General features: G+C 38.8%; 1 protein-coding gene across 4 annotated transcripts in view; it reads right to left on the bottom strand.

Annotated features, from left to right (window-relative positions):
* UBE3D (ubiquitin protein ligase E3D) overlaps positions 1 to 25,563 on the bottom strand; it is an 84,599-nt gene extending 59,036 nt beyond the window's left edge. For all 4 annotated transcript variants that reach the window (XR_011738460.1, XM_065834490.2, XM_065834492.2 and 1 more), the window contains exons 1-8: positions 25,455 to 25,563; positions 24,777 to 24,976; positions 22,979 to 23,069; positions 18,014 to 18,245; positions 12,392 to 12,461; positions 9,863 to 9,932; positions 8,867 to 8,975; positions 3,465 to 3,634 (exon numbers count right to left, since the gene is read on the bottom strand). Coding sequence is in view for 3 of the 4 variants with exons in the window: in XM_065834490.2 (XP_065690562.2) it covers positions 3,465 to 3,634; positions 8,867 to 8,975; positions 9,863 to 9,932; positions 12,392 to 12,461; positions 18,014 to 18,245; positions 22,979 to 23,069; positions 24,777 to 24,976; positions 25,455 to 25,516 (1,004 nt within the window). In the remaining variant the exon portion in view is untranslated. The remainder of the gene's footprint in view (positions 1 to 3,464; positions 3,635 to 8,866; positions 8,976 to 9,862; positions 9,933 to 12,391; positions 12,462 to 18,013; positions 18,246 to 22,978; positions 23,070 to 24,776; positions 24,977 to 25,454) is intronic.
* Positions 25,564 to 26,483: the final 920 nt, after the last annotated feature.

Here is a 26,483-nt window from a genome sequence, read left to right as displayed (position 1 = left end):
GAAATAATATCTGAGATCTAAATGCAAACACATCGCATTAGGCAAATTGTACTAGTTTTGATATTTTTCTTTCTGCTATGTTTACATTCCTTTTCAATACACTAAGACTTCAGTCTTATTGCAGATGTTAACACAGTACTTCAAGCCAACTGATAAATGAGTTAGTGGAAATTGAAGTGCTGGTTTCCTCTTCACTGTTCTTTACTAGAAATACAAAAATGGGAAAACAATACTAAACCAACAGTTACTGAACCTGAAAAAGAACCTTCTGTTCTTTCTCTTCCATTTTTGCATCTGTCCAGGGACTGGACAGGGAAGATGGCAATTACTGTCAGAGGAGAATTAAAACCTCAGTTGTGCCTTCTGCTCACGGCAAAATCCTAAAGATAAATACAAAGTAATCTTTAGAAACAAATAATTTGTAACATGTCTGCCTGGGGAAGTGGAAAGAATGAATATAATCTCACAGTAAGATTGTGCTGCTGAGAACTCCATTCAAGAAAAGCATTTGTGAATGCTAGGCAAGTGACTAAATAGATATGACTTATCTCAATAACATGTCAAAGTAACTGAATGTGTGTTAAGGAAATTAAATCTTCTTGGTGATAAAGAACTGAAACTTGAAAAGCAAAACAGTAAGATTTAAGATTGGTAGTGGTTCCTGCAATATCTCCCATTCTAAGAATAAGCAGTTTAAATGATAATACTTTAAGATGCATTTTGGATCACTAAGTAACATTTAGGTCACAGAGGTTTTCAGGACCGAACTTTTGAAGCTACTACATTAATAAAGGTAATCTTTTTCTCTGACATGAATAACATTAATAATGTAGTATGACCTTTTCTCTAAATACTAGAATTTTGCATTCTCTCCCTATGTCAGAAATTATTTCAGCTATTCAATATTGGATCTGTTTGAAAAATAAAAAGGATGGACTTGGCAACATTCAGGATAAACACTATGATGAATCACACATTCTTGTAGGTGCATATTTCTCCTACGAAAATATTTAAATTCATACCCACATTTGTTTGTCTGAGGGAGACAACATTGTTGTTGCAGTTTTATGAGGTCTTGAGCTATAAATTAGTTGTGTACTGAGTTTGAAGGGAACGTCTTCTAAATTTTAAATATATTCATACTTCTCTAGATCTGTCATCTACTTTCCAAGAGCTTAAAGGAAAAACAACAAAACCAAACCACTATTTAAACGCAACTTACACAAAACCAATGTGTTCTATCATTGAAGAAAATAAGCAGAAAATTATGCTAAAATCATACTCCATCACCTGCAAACACTGGAGCCCCTGCTTAATCAATGTTCTCTCATCTTTGCTCTCCAACAGATAAAGACTTTAACATGTTAGGTAGTGTATGTTTTTCATAATGTAGACTTCAAAGCTTGCTGAAAACAAATATTTCATTTATGGTGGCTACAGTAGTCTTGGACACATCCAAGAAAATGTTTTTATGGCCTCGTACGCAACCATCTGTGAGAGTCAGTCCGAAGATGGAGCAGTATTTGCCTGAACATCGCCATCAAGAACTTAGAGAACTGAAGCTGAGACCAAAAGAACAGATGGGACAATGATTTGGACAGAGGCCCAAGGAGAAGCATTGTGTTGAACTGTTTCTCCGATACAGGGTGGCTCCTGCTAACAACAGCTGTTGTGTGGACTTTGCCTGCTTCTCCAGCCAAACCAGCCCCTGCCTCCTGAAAGCTATTGTTACGAGGGTTTCTTCGACCCAGAAACAATAGCCACCGTCCAGAAGAACATGTTCTCACCTGCTGCCTCAGTTACACGTGTCCCTCACCTGTTCCCTCAAACAATGGCCAACGAAAAGGAGCATGCCCAGAAAGCTCGCCAAGGGTCCTGAGGTCACCCAATGGACCAGAGAAAGACCCCTGAATGCTGGACACGTAAGCGTTGGCAAAAGAAAGCATGAATCTTTCGAGCCTGCACAGTACGAACCTGGGTTGCGAAATCAAGGCAGAGACTGGCCTAAAACAATGGGAGCTAGGGGTGGGTGAAGAAGCATAAAAGGTGACTCCAGAATGGACACCATTGAAGATCTTCCCATCAGAGGATCCTGAACCACAACAGAGGACCGGCCGGGCTCCACGGGACCCGGAGACCAGAGGAAAGCTTCTGGAACTGGACCGGTGATAAACGCAACCTCATTTCTCATCTTTTCCTTCACTTTTCCCCGTTTCTTTCCTCTTTCTCTTTCTTACTCTCTCTATCGTGTGCCGCTTTACGAGCAAATTAATAAAGTAACACTGCTTGATTGAATCATAACCCCTTGGCATTCTGGTCACTTTAATTTTGCGCTCTGAGACCAAGGTAAAAGAACCATCACGAGTCCATCGCTGAACGGACCGTGACACCATCTTCCTCGACTCTTCTCTTTTCCCTTCTTCAAGGGCTCCATTCCTTTTTGAAATAATGCTACCAATGGGCTGAAAGCAAGTTACAGTTAAACACATAGAGGCTAATTTGCTAACTCAATGAACTTCTGAATCATATCTAAAAATAATTTAATTTCCTTTTGATGATACGCTATATGCTGAGAGTATGTTATACTGATACAGCATTATTCATATTATCCTGTTATGTTACCCGCACAATTATCTTTTAACTGGGACACTGTTAGATGTCTCGCCTGTGTATACAGATATAGTCATCATTCTGATTTATTGTGACCCACCAGACAACACCTGTAGTACTGAAAATGACTTGGCTTAGATAAATTTCAGTCCTGTAAACAGCTCTTTCTCTTGCAAAACAAACTACCATTTTAAGGCAAAAAAAGGTCAAGACTGAAGCTAGAACAGGCACGTATAATTTGCTAAACTAATAACTACCCAACTCTGCCCTCTTTGTTTCAGGTGTACTGAAGAGTTCCAAATTCTCTACTGTGGGAGTGCAGAGAGGGTCACTCCCATAAATAACTTGACAGCTGAGATCAGATTTTCACACAAAACACAGAAATTGAAGACAAAGAGGGACATCTGGCTAAACTTGCACATCATCCAGGAGTCAGTTCACGCTCCTTATTTCCCTGCAATTTTTCCTCCTCCCTGGATTATACCACCTGGAGCTACGGCTGCAGAGCAGCATGTCCTGGGACTCTATGGACAGAATTCATTGCCCCTCTGTGGGATTCACGGCACCAGCATCCTTCCCATTTCTGCCAACAGAGCTGGAAAAATGACCAAGCTCTAAAAGTGCATACTGAGTTAACACAGGTAAAAAACAGATGCATGAAAATGCACGTTATTCTCCTGTATAAAGGCAACGTCTATTTGTATCATATATCTAAGTTATTTACAGTTAAAAAATTTAACCACCAGATTCTCTCTGGCTGTAACTGAAACCAAATACTATTCTTCTGGCATTTTGCTGAAAAAAAAAAAAAATTAAATTGTATGCAATTTCAAAGAGAGACACCTTTAACTTACTCCTTATTCCTGCTTTTAATGCACGGTTGGTAAAGGACTTTGACAGCATTCCAGGTCCCCACTGGTCCAGAGCTTGGCATGGAAATATCTCCAAATAGTGCAAAAACACTGTGGGAAGAGGAACTTCCTGACGACTCCACCAGCAATGTGTCAGAATTTAAAACCCATATCTATAAATAAAGAAATAATTTCTTTTACTGAAGATGACATCAATTTCAATTTGCTCTTTTACTCTGCTCCTAAATCATCTGATACTAAAGCCACATGCTTACAAAGTTTCTAACAAAGTGTTAATAGACATAAATTGACATTTTATTATTCAGCACAGTCTTCACAGCCTCTACTGGAGAAAAATTAGGTAATACAATAAACTGATGCCAGATTTATCACAATCACTTTTAAGATCATTATTTCTGTGAAGCTACCTCTTTTTGTGGCTGCAGCACATTCCCTTTTAGAGTGACATAAGAAACAGTCCCAGTCCATCTCTTGCGGTACCAAATGCATTATTTCTCTAATTTTATAGGGTTTTTTTAGGAATTACTTGAGCATATGATGTTGAACAACTGAGGGCTAAAGACAGGGACTAAAAGACTGCCCACTAGAAGTGCCAATAACGAAGGATTTTTAGAAAAATCACGATAGTTATGACTAGATAGAGCAAATACATGCAAGAAAAAAAGACAGCAATTAATGTGTCTGGGATTTAGGAAGGCTGGGATTTACGAGTGTCTGGAACAGACTTTTACTTGGAAAATAAATCTTATCTTTATTTGATAATGGGACTGGCATTCTTCACCACTAGTTGCTCACAGAAATTCATGGGATATTTACCAGGGAGAATCTTGAGAAATCTGAACTTCTGCATCACATTATGGATCTTATTTGATTTCTGTGTGACTGTGCATCAGTCTTTCAACTTGGATTCAGAGCTTTCATGCTAAGCACTGTCCAAAAAAATCAGGCTTTTCCTTTATTCACAGCCTGCAGCAGTGAAGTGATCCGAGTTACCAATAGAAATCAATTTTTACAAGTCCTGGGTCTGTGTGAAATGTTTATATATGAAATATTTATAATAGAAAACAGGATTTATGCTGTGCCGCTCACTAGAGAGTAATCTTCTGCTTCTCATGACCAAATCAGCTTCAAGTAAAACAAGTTACATGATGTTAGGTAGCAGGCATATGATACTCCCTGTGGAGGGAGAAAGCCACTTGTTAACAGGACACGTAGTATATGTCATAATTGAATGTGACAGTCACAATTTATCAGAGTTCAAGGCTCAGAATATCATAGTGGAAGCTCCATAAAGGAGGAATGAGATATATTGATAAAGATGCCTTGGGAGGGAATGGGAGGAGGGGAATCACTTCAGCATATGCACATAAATGATGAGAAGCAACTGCACTTGTCTTAGCAAGTTCATCAGTTTTGCTCTGGTAACTCACTCGATGCATTCATAGCCTAAACTGCAAAATACACCTCATTAGCTAGGACCATTACAAGTGTTGAAGAGGTGTTGGAGAAAATGGGGAAAAAAGAGAAGTGTCCTATACACACAGGCCACTGCCAACACACTTTGCTTTAGCTACATAGAGTTCCTTCCTTCTGAAATTAATGCTTCCCTGTGAAGGAGCCTCCTGAGATGCTTTTCAGAGGGTGAATATCCTTCAGACTATTCCAGGGAACAATGCAGCAACAGCTGTCGGCTCCTTTCAGAATCCTGATGCATCTTATTTTAGAGAAAGCAACCAAACCATTTCATTTGCAACACAGTCTATTTGAAAAGCACTTCCTTCTACCCCAAGTATCAATACATGGCATGTGACAATAACCTTCTACCACTTGCTCAGAGTATGCCTTTGTCTCAAGGGCAATGCACCAGATCTATAATAATAATATAGGACACATTACAGAGAAAGCAAATGACTCTTTGCAGGTGGAGAGACATTTGGCCATGAGAAAACAGGCTTCAAAACTACATTTGCTTCTTTAAGCAAGAATTTCCTTCTTTTCCTCATGCATGAATTATTTTTTGACCACGCTCGTAGTTTGAATGAACTCACCAAGACTCAGTGTGTTGACTCAAATAAGTTTATACACGTTATGTCCAACTAACATGGTTTCAAATTTTGATCTGTGCTTTCAACCAAGTTCCTCACAATGTACAACCTTTCCTTCCTCTTTACTACTTGGTACAGCAGCACCTGTACAACAAAATTCCTTTCAACAAAATTCTTACTCCAGTAAGAAAAAATCCTTTCTGGAAAGATAAGCAGATAAAATTTAGAATTTATTCATAGTGCAGATGGATCACTTTTTCTGAAATGACAGCATCAGGAGAAAGTATTTTGTTGCTGTTGTTAGTGGTTTTTTTGTTTGAGTTTGTTTGGGTTTTTGTTTTGGTTTTGTTGTTGTTGTTTGGTTTTGTGTGTGTCTGTGTTTTGTTTGTTTGTTTGTTTTGGCAAGGGGGCGTTTTGCTTTTTAAATTACCTTGTCAATAGGCTTCAAAAATGTTCTTAGGAGAAAAGCTGCAACAAATCTCAGTGCGACTTGATCCAAACAGGTGAAATACTGTGATTTACATCCTGTGATTAGTTTCCTAAAATCTCAGCCTGTATCACCAGCATCACTTTGTAGACAATTAGGCATCAATTTGAATTTAACACGGCTAAAAAAAGCTGTTGCTCTTCCTTGCTAGTTCTTCCTTAGTTGCTGCAGGTATTACCATTATTTTCATCATCACACAGGTCACTAATGCAAACATCTTTCATTACAGCTTCTTTGTCCTCACATTCAGACCATGCAGATAAAGATGTGGTCTTCCTCATACTTCACAAAGAATAAAACTCTAAGAGATGTAAGGCAGCTAAGTCTCAACAAGGTACTCATTATCTCACATCTTGATCTTTTCAAAGCCCACCTCTCTAACCTTGACAAATGCAAAGTTGTTCAGCTCATGCCCTCCTATACATGTTCCAAGACTCAGCATCTGACTGACAAGTCTCTCCCATTTTGTTATTTATTAATTTTCTTGTGATATCTTCCCACTCTCTTTCCAGCCAAAGGAAAAATACAACCTGCCTTACTTTCAAAGCACTTTACAGCCTAATCCCACTCCAAAAACTATCTTTTATTCCATATTGAAAGACTGGACTTAGTATTCAAATACTTCAAACTCTAATAAAAACTTTTTTATTTTAACAGTTGTATCTTTTAGGGTTTTAACAGGCTAATCCCATCCACAGGATGATTTCCCTCTATCTATCCACAAAACTACCTATTTACCTCTTTCAAACCTACTTTTTATTATAGCACAGAAAAAAAATTATATCCATTAAGACGCTGCTATGCTGACCAATAATGTACCATTTTGCCTGTGTTCTCCCATCTGATTATCCATTTGCTATCCCTACCTTATTCTTAGCTTGTAAGTAAAGCAGTTTCAAGACAGGGAACCTTCAACAGTGAAGAGAGGAGGCAAGTGATTAATCATTTCGAGAATATGAAGAGGGCAGAGATATAGTTAGAATATGTAAAAAAGTCTGTATAAGCCACATTTTTTTTTTTCCTGAGACAAAGAGACTTTTCCTTATTATCAGCCTTTTAAAAAAGGACATAAGAAATATATAGCTTTCAGGAACATGGTTATGACCAACATAAGCAACAGAAACTCACATGATGATATCTGCAGATAATGTAACTGGTAACATTAAGTGACACACACAGAGGAAATAAGGAAAATGAGCATACATAATATTTGTGGTTAAAAAAAAAAAACAAAATACTTGTAAGAGACTTTAGTCTTAAATATCACATAGGCAGCCCAGGCTGTGCATTCAGGGATGTAAGCGCAAACACTGTGAATGAGAATCTTTGGCTCACTGTCAAAACAAACAAGTGGGACAGCTGGTCCGTGATACATCAGTGACAAGACCACTTGTCTGACTTGGCTGTGTATTCACAGCCTCAAGCACCTACATTTTTTACTGTTTAGCTGTTTGCAATCGTTAATATGAACTGTGCTTACATTACACTTGTGTCCACATGGCCTGAGTCCTAACTGAACCCATGACTCCAGAACACCTGTTGGTGTGTATACAGTACCTAGAACATCACCCTTGACATGGGTAAGGGCTTTCTGATGTTAAACAAACAAACAAGCAAGCAAGCAATAAATCACTAAAAAAAAAGGAAGGGATGCGAATCAGAAGCCAGTCTCTATGCTAATTCATCCTGCTCTTCTAATCAATACATTGGCAAAAAAATGTAACTCAGAGAGAGGAATAATGGCAACCTGCTAAATAAATTGACTTCTCTGTTAGGAAATAACCAGTTCACTCTACATAAGCTACAAGACTCAAGTATCAGAATATTAGATAACTTGGAAACAGATAAGCTACAAGGGAAAAATCACAACAATTTTTAATGACTCCTCAATTAGATTATGCATAGCGATAATTATGGGTCTGCTCATGAGAGCTTATTTTATCATCAAAGAAGAAGTATTTCTCAGTGGTTCTACAAATGCTATCTTGGTACTAATGTTTATTTGAAAGCAACAGATATACACTCATGTCAGAATCTGGATGTTCAGAAAGTACAGAACTTGAGCAATGTATCTATAAAACAGCTTATTTAATCAGATTGTCTATCTCAACAAAGTACATCTATAAGTTTATCCAGAGCAGGAATCTACAATCATGTATTTCTTTATCTTTGTGTCTAGGAATTACTCATACAAACTGCAAAATTACAAATTCTGTGCCTATATTTAGTTCATGAATAAAATAAAACATCTCTGGTTATACCAAGTGTATAATATTAGGATAATTGTAGACTCAAATTTCTATCCGTCTTCAAAGCTTGAGGAATTTAGCTGTCAATATTGAAATATTAAGCTTAACCAAGTTTAACAGCATTAGAACATTAAGTATAATAGGCAATTTTATTTTTGTTTGCACTTCACTTTGCAGTGCAATGTACTGACTACATTAGTACTCTCTGCTGACTTAAGACAATATTTGTGAAAGATGCTATACAATTTGATGAACTTCTGGTGATTAAAGGTAAGAAGCACTGGAGCAAAAAGATGAGATATATATTATAATGTCAAAACTTAAGCTTTCCATATTTTCCGAATAGAAAACACAGCAATATTTGTGTGCTACCTGTGGTGCGTTAGTAGTACTTTCATTCCTGTATTAACAGAGAAAATCTCTATATGTACATCTGCTTAGATCTAAAAAAGGGGAGAATTTTCTTACTTGAACAGAACTATTCAGAACTACCAACACAAGAATTTTTTTTTTCTTTTTACACATAGAATCATAATCAGCATAAATAATAATTTTAGGAGCTGGGATTCACAGGTTAAACTTTTTCAAAACATAAAATCTTACCAGAATATAGATTTTTCCATCATCCCCTTCTATGGTGAATCTAAATGTGCTTTTAGCAGAGGACAATTCCACAAGACACTGAGCAACCATGCTCTGTATGAATTGAGACCTGTTTAAGAATTAACAACATATTATATGTTTGCATAACAACTACACAGGCAAAGTCACTCCTGTCGGTGCAGTACAAGATACAAGCAGCTCCATACTGTCAATTCCATCACATTCTGCAACCACTTTTTATTGAGCCGTGGGACTTCTTTATCTTTCTGTCCCTCAAAACCAGAGGGCCTTCTATTTCCTGCAACTGGAATTTTTTAATAGATCAGCAGTCTAAATTGCTCCACGTCCTTTATTTTGACCAACACCAAATGTCAAATGCTGAATAAAAGTTTTTCCCTATTATATTTTATACATATGAACACAAAGTTCAGAATGATGCACATCATCTTTCAAATACAATTCACAGAAGGAAAGAACTGTGAATGATACATATTACACGATACTACATAGCTAGATCAAGTTCTGCTTCGTCTTAGACTCAACTTCAAACTGAATTACTTGAAAATTCAAAAATTTCACTTCCATTTCCAGTTAAACAATTCAAGCTTTACTTAATTTAACTTTACATAATGTAATCTTCCATTTCCATAATTAGTCACTAGATATCATTAAAACGTAAATGGTTCAAAATAAGTACTGTATTTTGGCTTATCATCCGAATAGTGAGACATGGTGACAAATTACACACAATCTCTCTCCTTCTGCATAATACATACACACGCACACACATACACAAAGACAAGCAAACAAAATTGTGCATGAGTGAGTTCACACTACATTACCTTTATAGTGCTTAATTATGATTACATATAATATGACCGCACTTTCTTATTGTAAGTAATTATTCTAGAAACTAAAATTTTGCTACATTTCTAGCATCCTTTCCAAACATACACCTGAGCACATTATCTGTCTTTTTTTTTTGATTTTTTTTACCTTGGTGTTGTGGTGAAACTCCCCTCAGATGGCTGAATGATCACCTCAGTGACATAGTATTTAATGGTATCTAAAATGACATAAGCATTTTTCAAGTACAACACTACAACAGACTTGTTAAGAATAGACTGTAAATCACCGTATCATCAGACTAATTAAACTTCTGTTCAGAACTCAATTAAGTGGTGCAGCAGATGGTTAAACTCTCCTTCGGTTTCGGGAGGAGAAGCAACCAATAACAGAAAACATACATTGCCAGAAGAAAACTGCTCTGAGCTAATTACATGATCAGCAATTTCTCATTCATATTGATCCTTGTTTAACACTGGGAACAATCATCTTGAAACAAAGCAAGAAAGAGCGAGCTCGAGCCCAACCTGAAAGATGAATTGAAAGAACTTCCCTAAAGCACTGAGATCAGCATAGCTTACATAAGTATTTTAGTACCCCTTGCTACTCAGTAATGCTGCAGTGAATCACAAGAGACAGTTTTAATAACAGCACACACTGGGGAATAATTTTCTTCTTTGCTCAAAGAGCAGAACAGAACTTCTTTCCAAAAATCGCACTAACTCAACACTAATACTGCCTACATTCCGAGTTTCAACGTAACTGTTCCCCAAAAGCTTCACTAAGACAGCCTTTGACACTAAAGGCAAGTGTTTGAGTACAGAATTTAATTCCCATCAATAAAGTCAGGGAGAGATCATCATATTGAAGTTCTGGGTCTGGGCCAGAGGGCCAGCAGAACAGGTTAAGCATATAGAGCAAATAAATACATTACACTAAGCCTTAGCATTTAAACGACAGTACATAATCATTAGTTCCATAAATGTTAAGGGTGGAAGGGATTGTTTCATCTAATCTCTGTCAACACACACCATTACAAGTGGATGTGAACGCAAGCATTTCAGAAAGACAATCTGTTTTAAAGATTCCATAGGCTTGGTAATCCCACCCTTTCTCCGGGTAAGTACTGAACTTTTAAATTATCCTTACTGTTAGGAAATTATGTTTTATCTCTAAGTTTAATTTTAGCTTTTTCCACCTTGTGCCTAGTCCTGGTACACAGGAGGAAAAGAAGACAGTTCAGTCACTCTGGCTCCCCAGCTGTTACCTTGGGTACGCAATTGGTGCTCTGGTTGCAAGGGCATTGGGAACTAAGGAAATGTTTGCTCGCAGAGAGATAGAACGTGGGATTTCCCAAGAAAAAATCCTATGAGTATATGCGGATAGAGTTGGGTGAAGGAATAGCTGGCAGAAGAATTTCAAAGCCAAATCTGGCTTCCACAGCTACATCACTCTAATCCAGCTTTATCTTCCAGGCACTGATACCTGCTCATGAGGAATCAAAGTCAAGTCTGCTCTCTAGTCTCTTTGCACAGAGGTGATTCTGTCTAGACTTACACCATACACCTCTGGTAAGATTTTTTTGTCTGTTCTTTGAACTTTCTGTAAAGTTCCGACATTACTGAAGAAACATGGTAAAACAATGGACATGCTATCTAACTTCAGCCATGTCCAGGCCAACTCACTGCTTGTCTACATAGCATTTACCTTTTCCCATACCCTGTCACCACATCAACTACTGGTTGCTACAGCCATCTGAAGGCTTAGATTAAGGTATTCATAACTTATGATGATCTGTAAAGTTCTTTTCCAAATACAGTTTTCCCAAAGTCTAATAACCTGCCTTGCGGGTTTTCAAACATCCTACCTTAAACTTGGGTTTATTAAAGCCTGTACTGTTCAGATCCCTGTACAGGACAATGGAACCTTCTGTAACAGATGATGTTCTGTCTTGTGTCTCCTCACAGCTTATTTCTTAAACAGGTTTTGCATTTTATGAGAAGTTTTTATATTTTCCAGATCTCCAAACTGAGCCAGACTCACACCGACTGATGCGGTGGAGTAGAGGGAGAATGGAAGAATGAACCCTGCTACTAACAGGGTTCTTATTGTTGCTTCTCTTCTGTCCATAACTGTATTTTAAAACCCAACAGAGACTCATCTTTACACTACCTCAGGTAAGCCATGATGATTCAATGTAATGACAGTTTTTAAACTGTCATCATCTCATGAGAGATGACCTGTTTCTTTGACACGGTTTCCTTCCCATGAAACCAGGCTGGCTGTTAGCAATCATATCTTTAGCTTCTAGTTCTGTGCTGATCAAGTTCTGAATTAACCTTTCCAATCTTCTGTAGGACTGACAGTAAAATAAACTACCTGTAATTTCTTAATCTCCTTCGTCACTGGGATTCCTAATAAACTGGTAGCATGCACTGAGTCTTTCAAAGCTTTTGATTTAACCAAATATACCACAGAAACAAGCATGGGTAAAATCCCTGTCATAAGTCACTTCAAGGTCTAACAGTGCAAACAACATCACCTGCTCCAGAATGGAATGAGACAAACACAGGAATCAACCCGTCACCTTACTGATAAACTACTTCCCACCAGAGTTTTTAACCTCCCATGCTCAATGGCTGATGCAGTGAAGTCTAGTTTGGTTTGTACCTCCCATACCTGGTGATACTGTTTCTCCCAGCATTGTCTTGCAGCGCTTACAAATTACTCTGGTATTTTCCTTTGATTTCTGTAGGACAAAGAAATGTCATTTAGATGTCACTTAGTTATTCTGCAAAAGTAACATAAAATTTTAGCATACTCTCCAGAGTAGATAGTGAACCTTGTACTTGTTTCCATTCTCTTTATCTTTGCATACACATAGATTTCCACTCGCTATTCCAGCTTTCTACACTTCAACTTGCTTGAAAGTTTCATACAGGTTTTAAAATCTGGCAATATATGCTGACCACAGAACACAAGCTATGATAGTTAACAAGAGAATCTCATATTATTGAGTGACGAAACAATAAAATGACAAGGTAAATTTTATTTTGATAAGGGCAAAATAATGCACATGAAAATAAGTATTTAAAAATATATAAATAAAATATGCTGCAGTGTGACTACCATCACTCAATAAAAGGTTCTAGCCATTGTGGACAGTTTTATAGGAATACCAGTTCAATGTTCAGCAGAGAGCAGGAAACGCGCATCAATCATATTGAATTAGTAGGAAACAGTTGAAGAACACAGCATAGCATGATATTCCAGAAAGGTGTGGTACATTCTGTTCTTGAACAACCCCTCTCCCACGATTCAAGCAGAAGACAAAAAATAATTGTCAGAGGTGTAAAATAGTTTCCATATGTGGCAAGAAAATACATGTAATGGTAGAAAGCATAAAAGAGAAAACTGAGAGGTATCATTGAGATACATAAAATCACAAATGCTTAGGAAAAGCTGAAGGGGGAGAAAAGCATTTACTCTCATCGCTCATGCTGTGAAATTATAATGTGTTTTGTATCAAATAAAAGGAAGGTATTTGTCACACAATGCATAATATAGTTTGGTACTCACTACAGGAGAGTATTTTTCATAGTAAAAGCTTACATAAGTTCAAAAAGTATTCGTAAAGGTAGGGGAAGCAATGTTCATCAAGGGCTTATTAAAAAACAAAAAGTGTGGTTAACAACCACAGTTAGAAGTCTCTAGACTGGTCAAAACATCACCCAACACTTGCCTTACTCTTATGCATCCATTACTGCCCATTGAAAAATATCTCATTTCTGCATGAACCCGTGATCTGCCCTAGTAATGCTCCTACTGACTGCAGTGTTAATACTTAAATTCAGTATCAGCATAAAGATACAAATAAGCACAACTCCTCCTTTAATCCAAAATCTAAACTCTGGAACTGGTTCTGTGTGGGTTCATTAATCTGGGTGTAGCAGTACAGCTCTGTTCTGGAAGCAGTATATATATACAATCACAAAGATTCTCCTGAGTTAATAAACCCTTCTGGAGCTAGAAATACTGAAAATACAATGAGAATACACCTAAATTAGATTTTTACATGTCATCTTTGTACAATCACCTTTGCAATTGTTCATACTGTACACAGTGCATAAAAATATCTGTGTGTAATTAGACAACTACTGCTTTATTGCCTTAGTTTATAAGTCTAAACAAGTCACTATCAACTTGAGAAATCATATTGCAGCTCATGCCTACAAAAATAGTATCGAAATTTAACATAAAACTAGTTGAAGGGAAAAAACCCTCCAAATTTATCTTTTCCTATAAACTTTGTACAACATGGCAACGGTTCACATGGACTTCAACTGCAGTGAACACACATATGCTCTTCAGGGAGCACAGAATTATTCATGACCACCATCATACTCTGTAGTATTCAAATTTCAACATGTGTGCTGATGATGTGTCAGACTGATGTTCAGAACAAAAAGTGGTGCTATCTGGCCTACTGAAAAAAATGAACAGCATGAAGCAAATCCAATGGCCCTAGCTATATCAGGTACACTTTTTGTCTTTCAAAGGTGAGTATTGAGGTATATCTACTACTGGCTGTCTTCTGAACCAGGACTGTGGACTTGCAGACTACACAGATTTACAAGCACAGTTATCCTAATCAAAAATTGAATACTGCTTTGTTAATTGGTTTTTTTCTAATTCAGGTGGTCTGTGATTAGACTGGTGATGAAAGATTATAGACAAGTCAAATAGACATATTGGGTCGACATTTTCAGTTACTTTATGGAAAAGCATAAGTACTTCCTGCTGCAATGATAGAGAAGGGGTAAACAAGTGAGACAAAGGAATTGCATACATCAGACTGGATCATTAAGTTGGTTGTGCTTGGTCTAACAATCTGCACCAAAATATAGACAAATGCCAGGTCATATATTCAGGAACAACAGCAACAAGAAAGCCAGTGATGATAAAACAAAGAAATACACAGTGGAAGACAGCAAAAATCAAAAGAATTTAGATGACGGTAGCTAACCAAACCAGAGTTACTAATGAGATGCTGCAAAAGAAAGAGCATATATGATCTCTGAATAGTTGATGCGCATGAAAAGAAAAACATAACATCTTCAGAATTAGTGATATGATTACTGAAAAAAACGGATCTATATAGTGAGTTAAAAAATTGGAACATTTGGAAAATGGATATTAAAATAATTTCTAGAAAATAAATATACCTTAGAGATAAAAAGAGATAGAGAGTTATCTAACAGAGCTCTCTGATCTATACTACACAAATATCAAAATGAACAGAAAGGATCTCTCTAGGTCCATGAAAAACAGAAAGCATCCCGCAGGGAATCTGAACTTGTGATCATAAAGTCCTGCTTGTTCCTCGCAAACCAGGAATCAAACTAAAAGCCCCAGGGAGAGCCCGACAGCCACCGCTAAAGCTTCACAGAACTGACTGTGTTGGAAGTACTGCCCCCCTGTTAAGGAGATCAGAAAAAACATCTGGTTTGTATATAAACAGTTATCCCCTTCACCACTTCCTACCTTGCTACTCCTCTCAAACATACACAGTAAAATCACTTGCTTAATGTGAAGAGCAAGGATAAGCGGACTAGGTTTTGTGAAAAACACTATTTGAGGTTTGCTAGAAAATATTGCACAGTACAAGTATATAATACAGAGTAGTTCCTTGAAAGCTACAATTTGAATGTTTTTTTCTGACTACAATTACAGGTGCCAGCTGAGAATTGTGCAGTATGGTACCTAAAAAACACCACTAACCCGTGGTATCATGCTTCAAAAGAAAAAGCAAGTTTTAGCTAGACTAATTAAATCAATATATCTATTTGACAACTTGCACCTGCTGGCAGTCTGCAGTTGGAGGTGGATCACCAGTCTAATATTTTCTGTTTCTATTCCTAAGGATCCCTGATATGGTGTCAGGGAAAATATTTTCCCCGAGAGATACTATTAGGATGCGGCAAGACCATGTGACACTTAAAAACCGTGTTACACTGGAAGACTAATAGATGTGAGAAATATGTTTGCAATGGACGGATGTTGTCTTGGTCCCACTGGAGGCTGGAAAAGCTTGTTTAAACATCTCTGGTACATTCCTGCTACTATTTTGGTCATAGGCAAACACTTTCCAAAGAACTGCAATGCAATTAAAAAAGAACTTTGATACTCAGGCAGACTGCAACAATATTCTCTGAAATGAGAACATTCATGCCAGTAGCAATCCATCTCGCCTGTAACTTTCTATTACTCATATTATGGAATAGTTTTCTGTTTCAGTATGAGGGGTTTTTTTTCCTTATTAGTCCAGTTTCTGCTGGATCTTATGGTTTTGTTCATTTGCTTGGCAACCAAGTGATGCTGGAAATAGGCAAATGAGAATTTGTTGCAAGTGTGAAAGATGTACTTCAGTGCAAGTTTAAGGAAGCAAACATGAAAATTCATCACACTAAACTACTATTGTATGCCGCTGACAGAAAATAGCCTCCTCCCTCATTTGGAAGTTCTGCTGTTTACCTCATTTGACCCACATCTCAGTAACTTCCTTTTATCATGTTTCTGCCTCAAAAACAACCGTTTTCTGCAAACATCCTCTTTCATTGATTTAAGAAGTGTGTTGGGCAGACCACCCCCCTGTCTTGGGTCTGCAATACAAACTCCATGTACCCTGCCTCTTCCTGTCTTTGTTACCATTGTTCCAAGATCTCTTTTGAGACTAATGAAATGTGAGATAATTTATTTTGGGGACGTTTGGCAGAAAGCATTGTCCTCTTGGAAATTCAGAATCTTCTGCTCAGCCCCTTTAAGGATACTTAGAAGAAAAAACTCCAATCACCACAGAGTTAATCCAAATTAATCTGTTTCTCCCATGCTGATATCCTTTCAGGGGATCAGTTCTTATTCTCCCCTCCTCATATTCTGCTTTTCAAAGAACAATGGAACAAGAAACCAAAGGGACCACAGCTGCAAGACTCGCAGATATGGACTACAGGACAGAACTCTTCCCCAAGCAGACAGCTCACTTGGATGCACTGCACCAGCAACCGCTGAACTGCGAGAAACCCAGTGATTTAACTGGGGATAATACAAATCCCTAATGATGATAAGCAGCAGCAGCAGACAGGAATCAAGGCCTCTGGTGTTACTTCTCAACAGATCAAAAGTTTCATGTTGGGAATCTGTACACAGCAAGCATAGCAAGTCATCAGCTGTTACAGACACAAGTTGCCAAGGTAACAATGATTCCCATAATTGTAGAAGGATTTCGATAATTAGGTTTAATACGTGGTATTGGAAGAAAAGACGGTGTCTGCAGGCCCAGCCTTTGTCAGCACAAATACAGACAAGCAGTAAATTAACAAACAGAAAAGGCTTTATGGAAATGAAAGCTTTGGCAAATAAAGTTCCTGGAGGTTCTCCTAGTAGAAGAAAAGATTATTGCTTGAACTTTTATACAAGTGCTCGATTTCCAAGATGAGTAAAGCACTGAATTTGCTTTCTTCATCAGTTTTATCCCATCATTGAAACATCAGTATCCTTACAAACGTTCTTCTCCAAGGCAACACTAAATTTTGCTATTTCTAAGCCAAATGATAGCTCTCTTCCTAGAGACGGAGCTGATGGATAAATCTCCTCCTGGAGCACCTCAGAAACATCAACATGAAGAGTTATAATCTGGGGTGGCATGAACCTTTCACTAGACAGCTGTCAAACAAACTCAATTTCCTTACTATATTCTAAGACTGTAACATAACCACATATGAACCCAAAACACATCCTGATTTTTCTCAGTCTTTCTAAAGCTAACTAAAAAGAAAATGTAAAAAAAAAAAAACATATATATATATATATAAAATGACACCTTCCTTTGATTATATTTATGGTTACTGTATGCTCCTTGTTTTTTGCTCCATTACCCTTTCACAAACACCTAACCCATTACAGTTATTATCTTACTAAATGTTGATGTCTTTCACTCGGGATATTTTGGGGGGCAAATATGTGGGTTTAGAACTACATAATTAAACAGTTTCTAATTCAGTTTATTGGAAGAACTTCTTGCATATCTTGGTCAATATCAAGAACATGGTGCTGCTTTAGAAAATGTAAACTGTAGCTTAGAATATTTTCTGGCTTCTGTACAATTGAATGTCAGCAACCCCCTATGACCTTCAGAACAGCTCTGTAATACATTAAAGTTAAATAAACCAGTGACAAAAAAGTGCTTTACAAGAAAAAAAGAAAGTACATTCACCTAAGAATTATTTAAACAAAATACTTTACCAAGTTGGAGCCACTCTCAGAAGCATGGTGTCCAGTCTCTGAGCAGCACACAGGAGATTCAGACACATGCGATTTATTTCCTGAATTCAACAAAAAAAAAGTATCTCCAAGAAAACAGTCAGCATGCTGAGGGTGCAGAGTGCTTCTGGCAAAAGGGTTAGGGTGACAACACCACTCTTCAACTAAAGCACTCCAGTTTTCACTTGGCAGAGGAAGAACTCTCAGAAATTTCCTAAGAGGGAAGAAGACAAATAATATTTCAATACATTGTATTATTTTCTAAGACATTAAAAGAGAGCTTGGATCCCTTACAAAAAAGGGGGGGGTGAAGTATGGCATTTTCTCCAAAAGTAACTGCATGACTCTCCTTTCAGTCAAAGGCACTTTCTTCAGATGAATTCTGAGAAAGCAATGGCTGAGTGTTTCCTGCCAAGTTTGTCATGAAGCATTTCCCAAGGGTGAATCTCCAATGATTATAAGGCAGAACTTGGCATAATCCTCTCCTGAAATTAATCACATGGCAAAAATAAAACAGTTGTACCCAGTCATGAAAAACATAACAACGGGCATTTTGCAGTTATATTTATTATTACTTCTTGTAAAGTTGCCTTGCACCATATATTGATACAAAACCTTTGAAGCCCCTCAAAGTCAGATACCAGAGTTTGAAAAAGCTAAATCCCGAAAAAAACCCCGACAGTTTATCTTCATATAAAAAAAAAAATAATGATAATGCAATCTTAATTTTCAGAACTCACATACAAAAGATAAAATGAAACACAACAAAACCAAATCCCTTTCTCCTGGGCAGCTGTATGTAACAAGGGGGCTGCTCTAGGCATTACCAGACTTTGCTTTCATTATCAGTGTCGGTTTTTAGCTTACTTTCTTTGGTTACTCACAGTGCCAGAGGATTTTATAAGATAAGGTTTGGAATAACTGCTTTAAGTTGTAAAATATACTCTTAAAGTTAGAATATATACATGCAGCTATACAAATACCAGCTTAGTCATTATGAATCAGTGGTCAATACTGTCTACAGTTCCTATACCTGTTCTGTGGTCCGACCACATGCAATTTTATGAAGAATGTAGAAGTACTGATGGTTACTGTCCACACATTTACACCTTCTTTAAACTGTGTTTTCTAGAAAACTATTGCACTGACAAGAAATTCAGCCCCTTTACCAAACCAATGGGCAACGGTTTTAATAGTGTGCACTTCTCCGACAGTTTTCTAGATGTACTGTTCATGGTAGAGACACACTTTCTCCTTACTGCCTAGTTTCTTTGAATGCTTTCCTTTTGTTCCCTTATTTTGTCTGTTGTTGCCTGAAACCTTTACATAGAGTTTCTTTATTCTACTCCTTACCTAAAACTTTCAAATACAACTTTCCTTCTGGTGCTACTTCACACAGACACACAGCTGCTAAGCCAACAGTTAAGACACCCTCCCTTTCTTGCAGTTCACAAACCACTCTCTTCTGACGATGCCGGTTTGTCCCACTGTAGTTTCTTGTGTCTTTTGTATTGCTGAGTGACTGAAACTATAATATTTTCTAAAAACTTCCCTCTTTCCAAATAGGCAATACATTTGAAACTGTGCTTGCCCCACCTGCAGATGAAAATTGGAATAACTCACCACCTGATCCAGCTTTACAATCACTAAATAAGATCACCTCTCAGCACTACCCATCACTGTCTTTACTCTTTGTGGTCTTACATAGTGCCTAAGATACAACCACAATTCTGCTGTGGTGGGACCTTAATACTGGTGTTGAGCTAATTACTGATTATTCACCAGTACAATTGTACAATTAGTTCCAATGCCTAGACTCAACAATGAAAAAAGTTTTCATTCCTATGTATTGCTCTTTAAACTACAGCAAGAAAAAGCTGGTATTGCTCCGCAATGTTTTTTCAAGTGTTACATACAGGGGGAATAAAAGACAGAGGTTACCTTAAGCTGCAGAGTAATGCTGTCCAGTTTCATTACATTACCCTTTCTTTACCCTCACAGTCTAGACCAGGGGTGTCAAAATCATTTTCACTGGGGGCCACATCAGCCTCACGGTTGCCTTCAAAGGGCCGAATGTAATTTTAGGACTGTTAATGTCCTAAATTCCTAATGTCCTACATTTATACAGTCCTAAAATTACATTCAGCCCTTTGAAGGCAACCATGAGGCCAATGCAGCCTCTGGAGAAAATTAGTTTGACACCCCTGGTCTAGTGCATCAAGATGCTGAATTCCTGTTCAACAAAAGCAGTTGCTCCAACCAGTAGGAATTTCCTAAGCAGTCTATGAGAGTCCTGCCATAAAGATGCAATTCTTAGGTAGGCTGCCATGCTAAGGCATTTGGCCACAGAGATCCTTATAAGACTGGACTAGTAAAAATAATCTCTAGCACCATTATTAACTAATATCCAAGAACCCAGTAATATCATCCTTTCTACTGAAAATTCCAAAAAGTGGAAGCAAAATGGACTTTAGACTTTTAAACATATAACCCTTCTGTTCCATCAGAGAAATAAAGACAAAAGATCCAACTGAATTTCTTCAACAGCAGACTTCTTTATTTACTTAGTACTAAATCTTGACAGCCCAGCTTGACAGTTAATTGTCATGGTTAAAGCTACTATGTAGGAAAAGTGTAATTAGAAGATTTCCCCTGCAATTATTTTTTCAATAGAACACTTCTGTAGTACAAATTCTTAACTTTGGACTAAGGAAAAGAGTTATTGCTTAATGGCCAATTTATGAAATTTATTTTTCACAACATTCAGCCTTCAAGAATTTCTTCATGATGTAAATAAAGGCTTAAATAATTACTTTATATATGAGCTACACTTAGCCTAACTGAAAGGATAGAAAGAAAAAAAGAAAGTATCCCAAATTCTTTGCAGCTCTTAAATAATGGAAGAAAAAAAAATCCAATACTAATCACTTCCTTCAATGTGGTTAACGTAAGACTAATGAGGAAGAAGTAGAGAGCATAACCTGAACCTCTGAAGAACCATCAGATTCACGGAAGGAAGCAGACTGAGGGAATTTCAGAAAATGTATTGAGTCCATTTTCTTGCATCAAAGAAGGATCACTTACATTTCAACCATTCCTAATGTATTTCTCTAATCTAGTAGAGAAAATGATTGCTTCCTATGCAATCTCTAACAATAAAATACAATTTTTAGAATATGTTTGGGTTTTTTTCATTTTAACCTGAATTCATCTTGATTCAACTGAAGACCAATGCTACCTTCTTTGCAGCAGCTTCTTACATATTGGAAGACTCTTATGTCTCCTCCACAGAGTCTTATCTAAGCTAAATCGATTTATTTCTATTTCTTCTCCAAGGTATCATTTTCTAGATCTCAGGTTTTTCTTATTACAGACTCCTTCCCAGTAATTCACACTTTAATAAGTTCCCCAAACACACAGTTCTGCAACTTCCCTTCACTCCCATCACCTGTGCTGTCACTGGCACACTCACTCTCCCTGGGGAGACCAACACACAAATTCTGTAGCTAAAAGTACTGACTATGCTACTATCTTCCTTTTGGAAGTGATGGAACAGAAGATGTTGGATACACTGGCAGCTCCACTCTTCTTTGTCTTAACTAATACTTTTTTAGTGATAATATTTGAGGAGCTCAGAGGTTCCCTGTAAGAAGAAATGCCGAGCAAAGAGCCATGAACACGCCTTCTTTTTCCTTTCTCAAAAATTCTGATTTCATCCTGTTATAGGATACAGAACCAAAAGATGTAAACTCCATGCATACGGATTTGATGTGCTGAAATTCAAGGAAATGCCCACTCAGAGATGAAAATATAAAAGTGCAATATCTTTTGAAAGGAAATGTTACTGACTACAATTAGCAGTTTCATTACTCTACAAATGTATCAAAATAAGAACTACGTTTTCCAATGAGACATTTCAGTAGGCAAAACCAGAAAATTCTCATTCAGTTACATTCAAGCTAGCCAAAAATCCATATGTAGGACAAGAAAGTAACAAGAGTTTACAGAATATGCCATATTTGTATTACCATGTTGAGTATTAGGACTGACAGAGATCATAAAAGGCTGCAAGTGCATGTTTAACAATCTATATACATCTGGCTGAAGCTGTCAAAATTGTTCATCTGAAAGGCCAGAAAATGCAGCAACATTTTGCTAAAATTCTCATTCACTCTGCAGACTTTGTAAGCAGCAGAGATAAGGCTGAGCCACACAGCTAAGAAACAGGTCTCGTGTTTCCCAAATGCAGCATCCCTGACCTATGCGGAGGTGGGCTTTGCTTAACAGGTAGAGCAGCCACTCTGTCACTACAGCATGATGACTGAAGGGAATTTATAAGAAATTTAGCAAAACTGAAGAGAAACCCTGAAGTGCACAGGAAGCAAGAAGCCTAAGCTCAAATTTTCAGTTTTATTCCATTCAACATAGTGAAGATGTCAGCTACTAACAGACTACTTTTTAAAATCAAGGAAAACTATGAACATCTGCAATATTTCCAGGCCAAAATGTTACAGCGTTTTGTTTGTACAGCAAAACCAGAAGCCATGATGATGAGTGCAAAGCGATTTTTTATGAACAAAAAGCCACAAATCTCAGAGTAGAAGTTTTACTCACAGAGAAGTCTACCTACAAAAGGAAATGTCTCACTCAAAGCACAGCAGACAAGCAGGAAAAGAATCCAGATTCCCCAGCTTCCAGGGCAATGCACCAAACTCCCTTTGTAAAGCACTTCTACTTTCCAGCCAGAATAAAGCCAAGAAGTAACTGAATAAACAGTGAAAAGCTGTTTCAGGTAATTTTGCTTTTAGTCATCCTTAGTGCTTCAAAAGCGTTCTCATCTATCAGTTTCAAAATAAATACCTTTTAGCTATCTAAGTACACAAAATAACACAAATACCAATCACTATGTCATTTTTTGCTATAAATACCAGACACTGCAGTACTCACCGGTCTTTTACTATGATGTCACCACAGGACTGACAGTAAAAAACATAATTCCTCTGGGGTTTCAGACTTTCCCTCAACGTGAAAACTGAATCTATAGATAGAAGGAGACACATTAATCTTCAAAACTATGTAAAATTTTCAGCTACTTGTACAGAAAAATTCTGTCATATATCTCAAACCAAAAAAGATTAAATCTAACAAACAACTGGAATATACAATAGAAATTGTGTATGTGAATAATTATTTTAAAGGTGCAAATCCTTGCTACAGGGGGAGTTGATACATTTATCTCATGACAGAGATTGTATAAATTAAAATTCAATGCTGCTCTTTTATAATGATATTTCAGCTAATCAGTGTCTCTGCAATATGACGGTACAGTCCAATATGTAACAGAAAATAGTCAGGGGGTGAAGGGAAAAGGGCATTAGTTTTAAAGACAGGTAAGATACCAGTCACTCTCAAGGAATAGATAGTGAGCAATACCCTCTGCAGGTCAGCAAAGTAAAAACAGTCTCACTAAAAAAAGGCTACAAAAACTTTTCCAAATTAAAAAAGGAGCTATAAAAGCTTCCCCAAAATTATCCAATAACACTAACTGGAAGAAAAAGCAAAACTGTAAGCTTAGCTCTATGTACTAATAGGTTTTGCATTGCACCCTTCCTCAAACTTTAGAATCAAAGTATATTCTCAGGACTGGTATTCAGTATTGACGTTGCAAACACAAATGAAAAGTATTTTGAAAGGTTCCAGAATTTCATATTGGACAATTAGTCTAATTTCATTAGACAATTAGTTTTGCAGCTAAATATAAAACATTAAACGTAAACATTAACATAAAAAGGTTAACTAAGGTTATCTAACATGTCAATTGCCATCTGGTTCACATACATGTTTTTCACTGGTCCAACTTTCAAAATTTAAATATTTAAAACTTCACCTTTGGTCTTTTTAAGCATGTCTCATTAATAACACACACTAAAAAATTTTTGTATAGTTGAATTGTCAAAGCACATTCGTAGTTACACATTAATGTACAGAAGCATCCTCAGCACACCACAAAATCACCAGACTGTATTTCTGGTGCTGAAACCATTATTGTACATCACATACTCTACTGGTCATTTCTACTTTAAAACCACAGAATGTCGATTTTTTTGTTATTTAATATACCTTTCTGTGTCCCGTCTTGCTAAATTAATCTAAACATACTGAGCCTGAATGCTTGAATAAAAGAAATCAGCAGCTATCTCACCATGCTTCCTATTTCTGCAGTCACATCCGAGACCTGAATTAGCACCATAGAAATAAAGCAGGTAACTTTGCAACAAGCTCCAGCACAAAATCGCAATCCTTTATAACCAAGTGCTTGGTGACAACCTCAGTGCAATAGCCTGGATGGATCATCTTACTGCATTTTCAGCTACCAAACACAAAATGGGAGGGAAAGGAAATAATTTTGAAGCAATATGGGGAAGCACGGGGGAGGAATTGAGAGCAGCTCTCAAACTTGTACACGCAACACTTTGCCAACCGTGTTTGCTTTTTCTTATGCCACTTTTTGCACTTTTGGTTTTTAAACATGACAATTCTATGAAGTTTTATCAGTCCAACACGCGCATAACGCAAACAGGGAACGTCAGTCGGGTTCGGGGGGGGGGGGGGGGGGGCTGTGCTGCAGAATCTAAACTTTAAATTCTCTGTTCGCACACCAATTGAAAGGCTCCGGTTACAGGTAACACTAAGCAAACCAGCCCCTTTTTTTAATCCATGGGCCAGCCCCCCGCCCCGCCCTTACCGGCGTCCGGCGGCGGGCGGCTGAGGCGCATGCGCAGGTGGAGGCCGTCGCCCGGGAGGTGGCGCAGCCCACGGCAGGAGGACGGCGCCAGCCTGACCCCTGCCGGCAGCGCCGCCACCTCGCAGCTCCCACCGCTGCTCACTTCCAGCCGGTCCGCGGCCACCGTGAGATCTACCGGCGCGCTGGGGAGGTCCGCCCCGCTGAGGAGGCAAAGCAACGGGTTTACCTCAGGCATCAGGGCGAGCTGATACGCGGTAACGAGCGAAGAGGATCTCAGCGTTGAGGCACCGGAGCTGGGCAGTAACTCGGCGGCAGGTGCAGGCACAACGCGGGTGCACCGAGCCCGGGGCAGCCTGCAGCTCTCCCGCCGCCCGAGTCGCGCCCTCGGAACCCACGCGGTAACCCGGGGTCTGCCGTGGGAGTGAGAAGCAATCGAGAGAAACAGACCAGCATTCTCAGGAAGCGTTTATTTGCAGCGTGACTCTGCGCTTTTCCGAGTCCCGCAAGAGGCGAAGAGGCGGGGGCGGCCCCTGCAGATCACACGGCTATCCCCCCGTCCAAGGCAAAGGACGCGAAAACCCACACCCGCCGTCCCAACGCCGCGCCCTGCGCCTCCCCCGCCGGCCCCGGTCCCGCTCAGCCCGAGCGGCAAGAAGGCAGGCAGCGCCTCCGCACTACCGGATAACCAGCAACGCGCTCTGCGTCCTCCGCCTGATCTCCAGCAGGAACCCCCCGGCCATGCCGGGATGGAGAAAGCTCCGGCCGCCCGCGCAGGAAACAACCGCTCTTCCGCCGGCGCAGGCGCGGTGCGGCCACTACGGCCCCGCCTGCTCGGCGCGGCCACGCCCGCGGTGCAGCGGCGGGAAGGCGGCCAAGAAGGTCTGTTGCGCGTTCAATGATCGGCCCGCGGTCGGGCCTGGGTGCCCGGGTCTGAGTCCTGTCGAATCACGAAGGTCCGAGGTCGGGGTCTGCACAGTCTGGCCGGGCAGTCGCTCTAGGGCTGGGCTGGCCTGGCCTCACGGGTTTTTCTTACGCGCAGCCTGTAGGAAACAACTATTTTGCAAATATAATAGGCCAATCAGGATCTCTTAGCAAAGCGTATTTTAATAATGGTTTTGCAAGACCGGGTGTTCTACCTAAAGGTAGGCACACCTAATAGGGTAAAAAGCCCCTGCTTAAAGCCCCCCAAAATCCCGGCCGCAATTTCCCTCCCCTGTTCCCCATTGGTTTGGTACTTCAGGGTTTACAGACTGCCCTGACGCATACAATACCCTTGCCTTTATCAATCTATTTAAGATATGGGTTCCTCGTACTTTGGCTACACTTCCCCCTAAATTAACTTGTAAATACAGGTATCAGTATGTATACAGGTATCACTATATATTCTGGGAAGAGACTCTGTTTTACATTAAGAGTTCGTAGTCTGATGTCTCTCGGTCCTTACCCCTATATTAACTTGTAAATACAGGTATCAGTATGTATGTAGGTATCAGTATATATTCCAGGAAGAGACTCTGCTTTACATTAAGGATTCATGGTCCGATGTCTCTCGGTCCTTCCCCCCTGCTGGGTCAGGTGCCAGGTCCTCAGTTATGTAAAAACAACAGTTCTTCGTTAAACGTTCCTTACAAGCCTGAACCTTGTGCACCTCAACATCTGCCTGTTACACACCGCTGTGAGGAGCTTGGGTCTGGGCACTGGGGTGAA

Source organism: Patagioenas fasciata, chromosome 3 (genome assembly GCF_037038585.1).
Source record: "Patagioenas fasciata isolate bPatFas1 chromosome 3, bPatFas1.hap1, whole genome shotgun sequence".
In the NCBI taxonomy this organism is placed as follows: domain Eukaryota; kingdom Metazoa; phylum Chordata; class Aves; order Columbiformes; family Columbidae; genus Patagioenas; species Patagioenas fasciata.
Note: the sequence above shows the minus strand (reverse complement) of the source record. Positions and strands in the feature narration are given on the sequence as shown.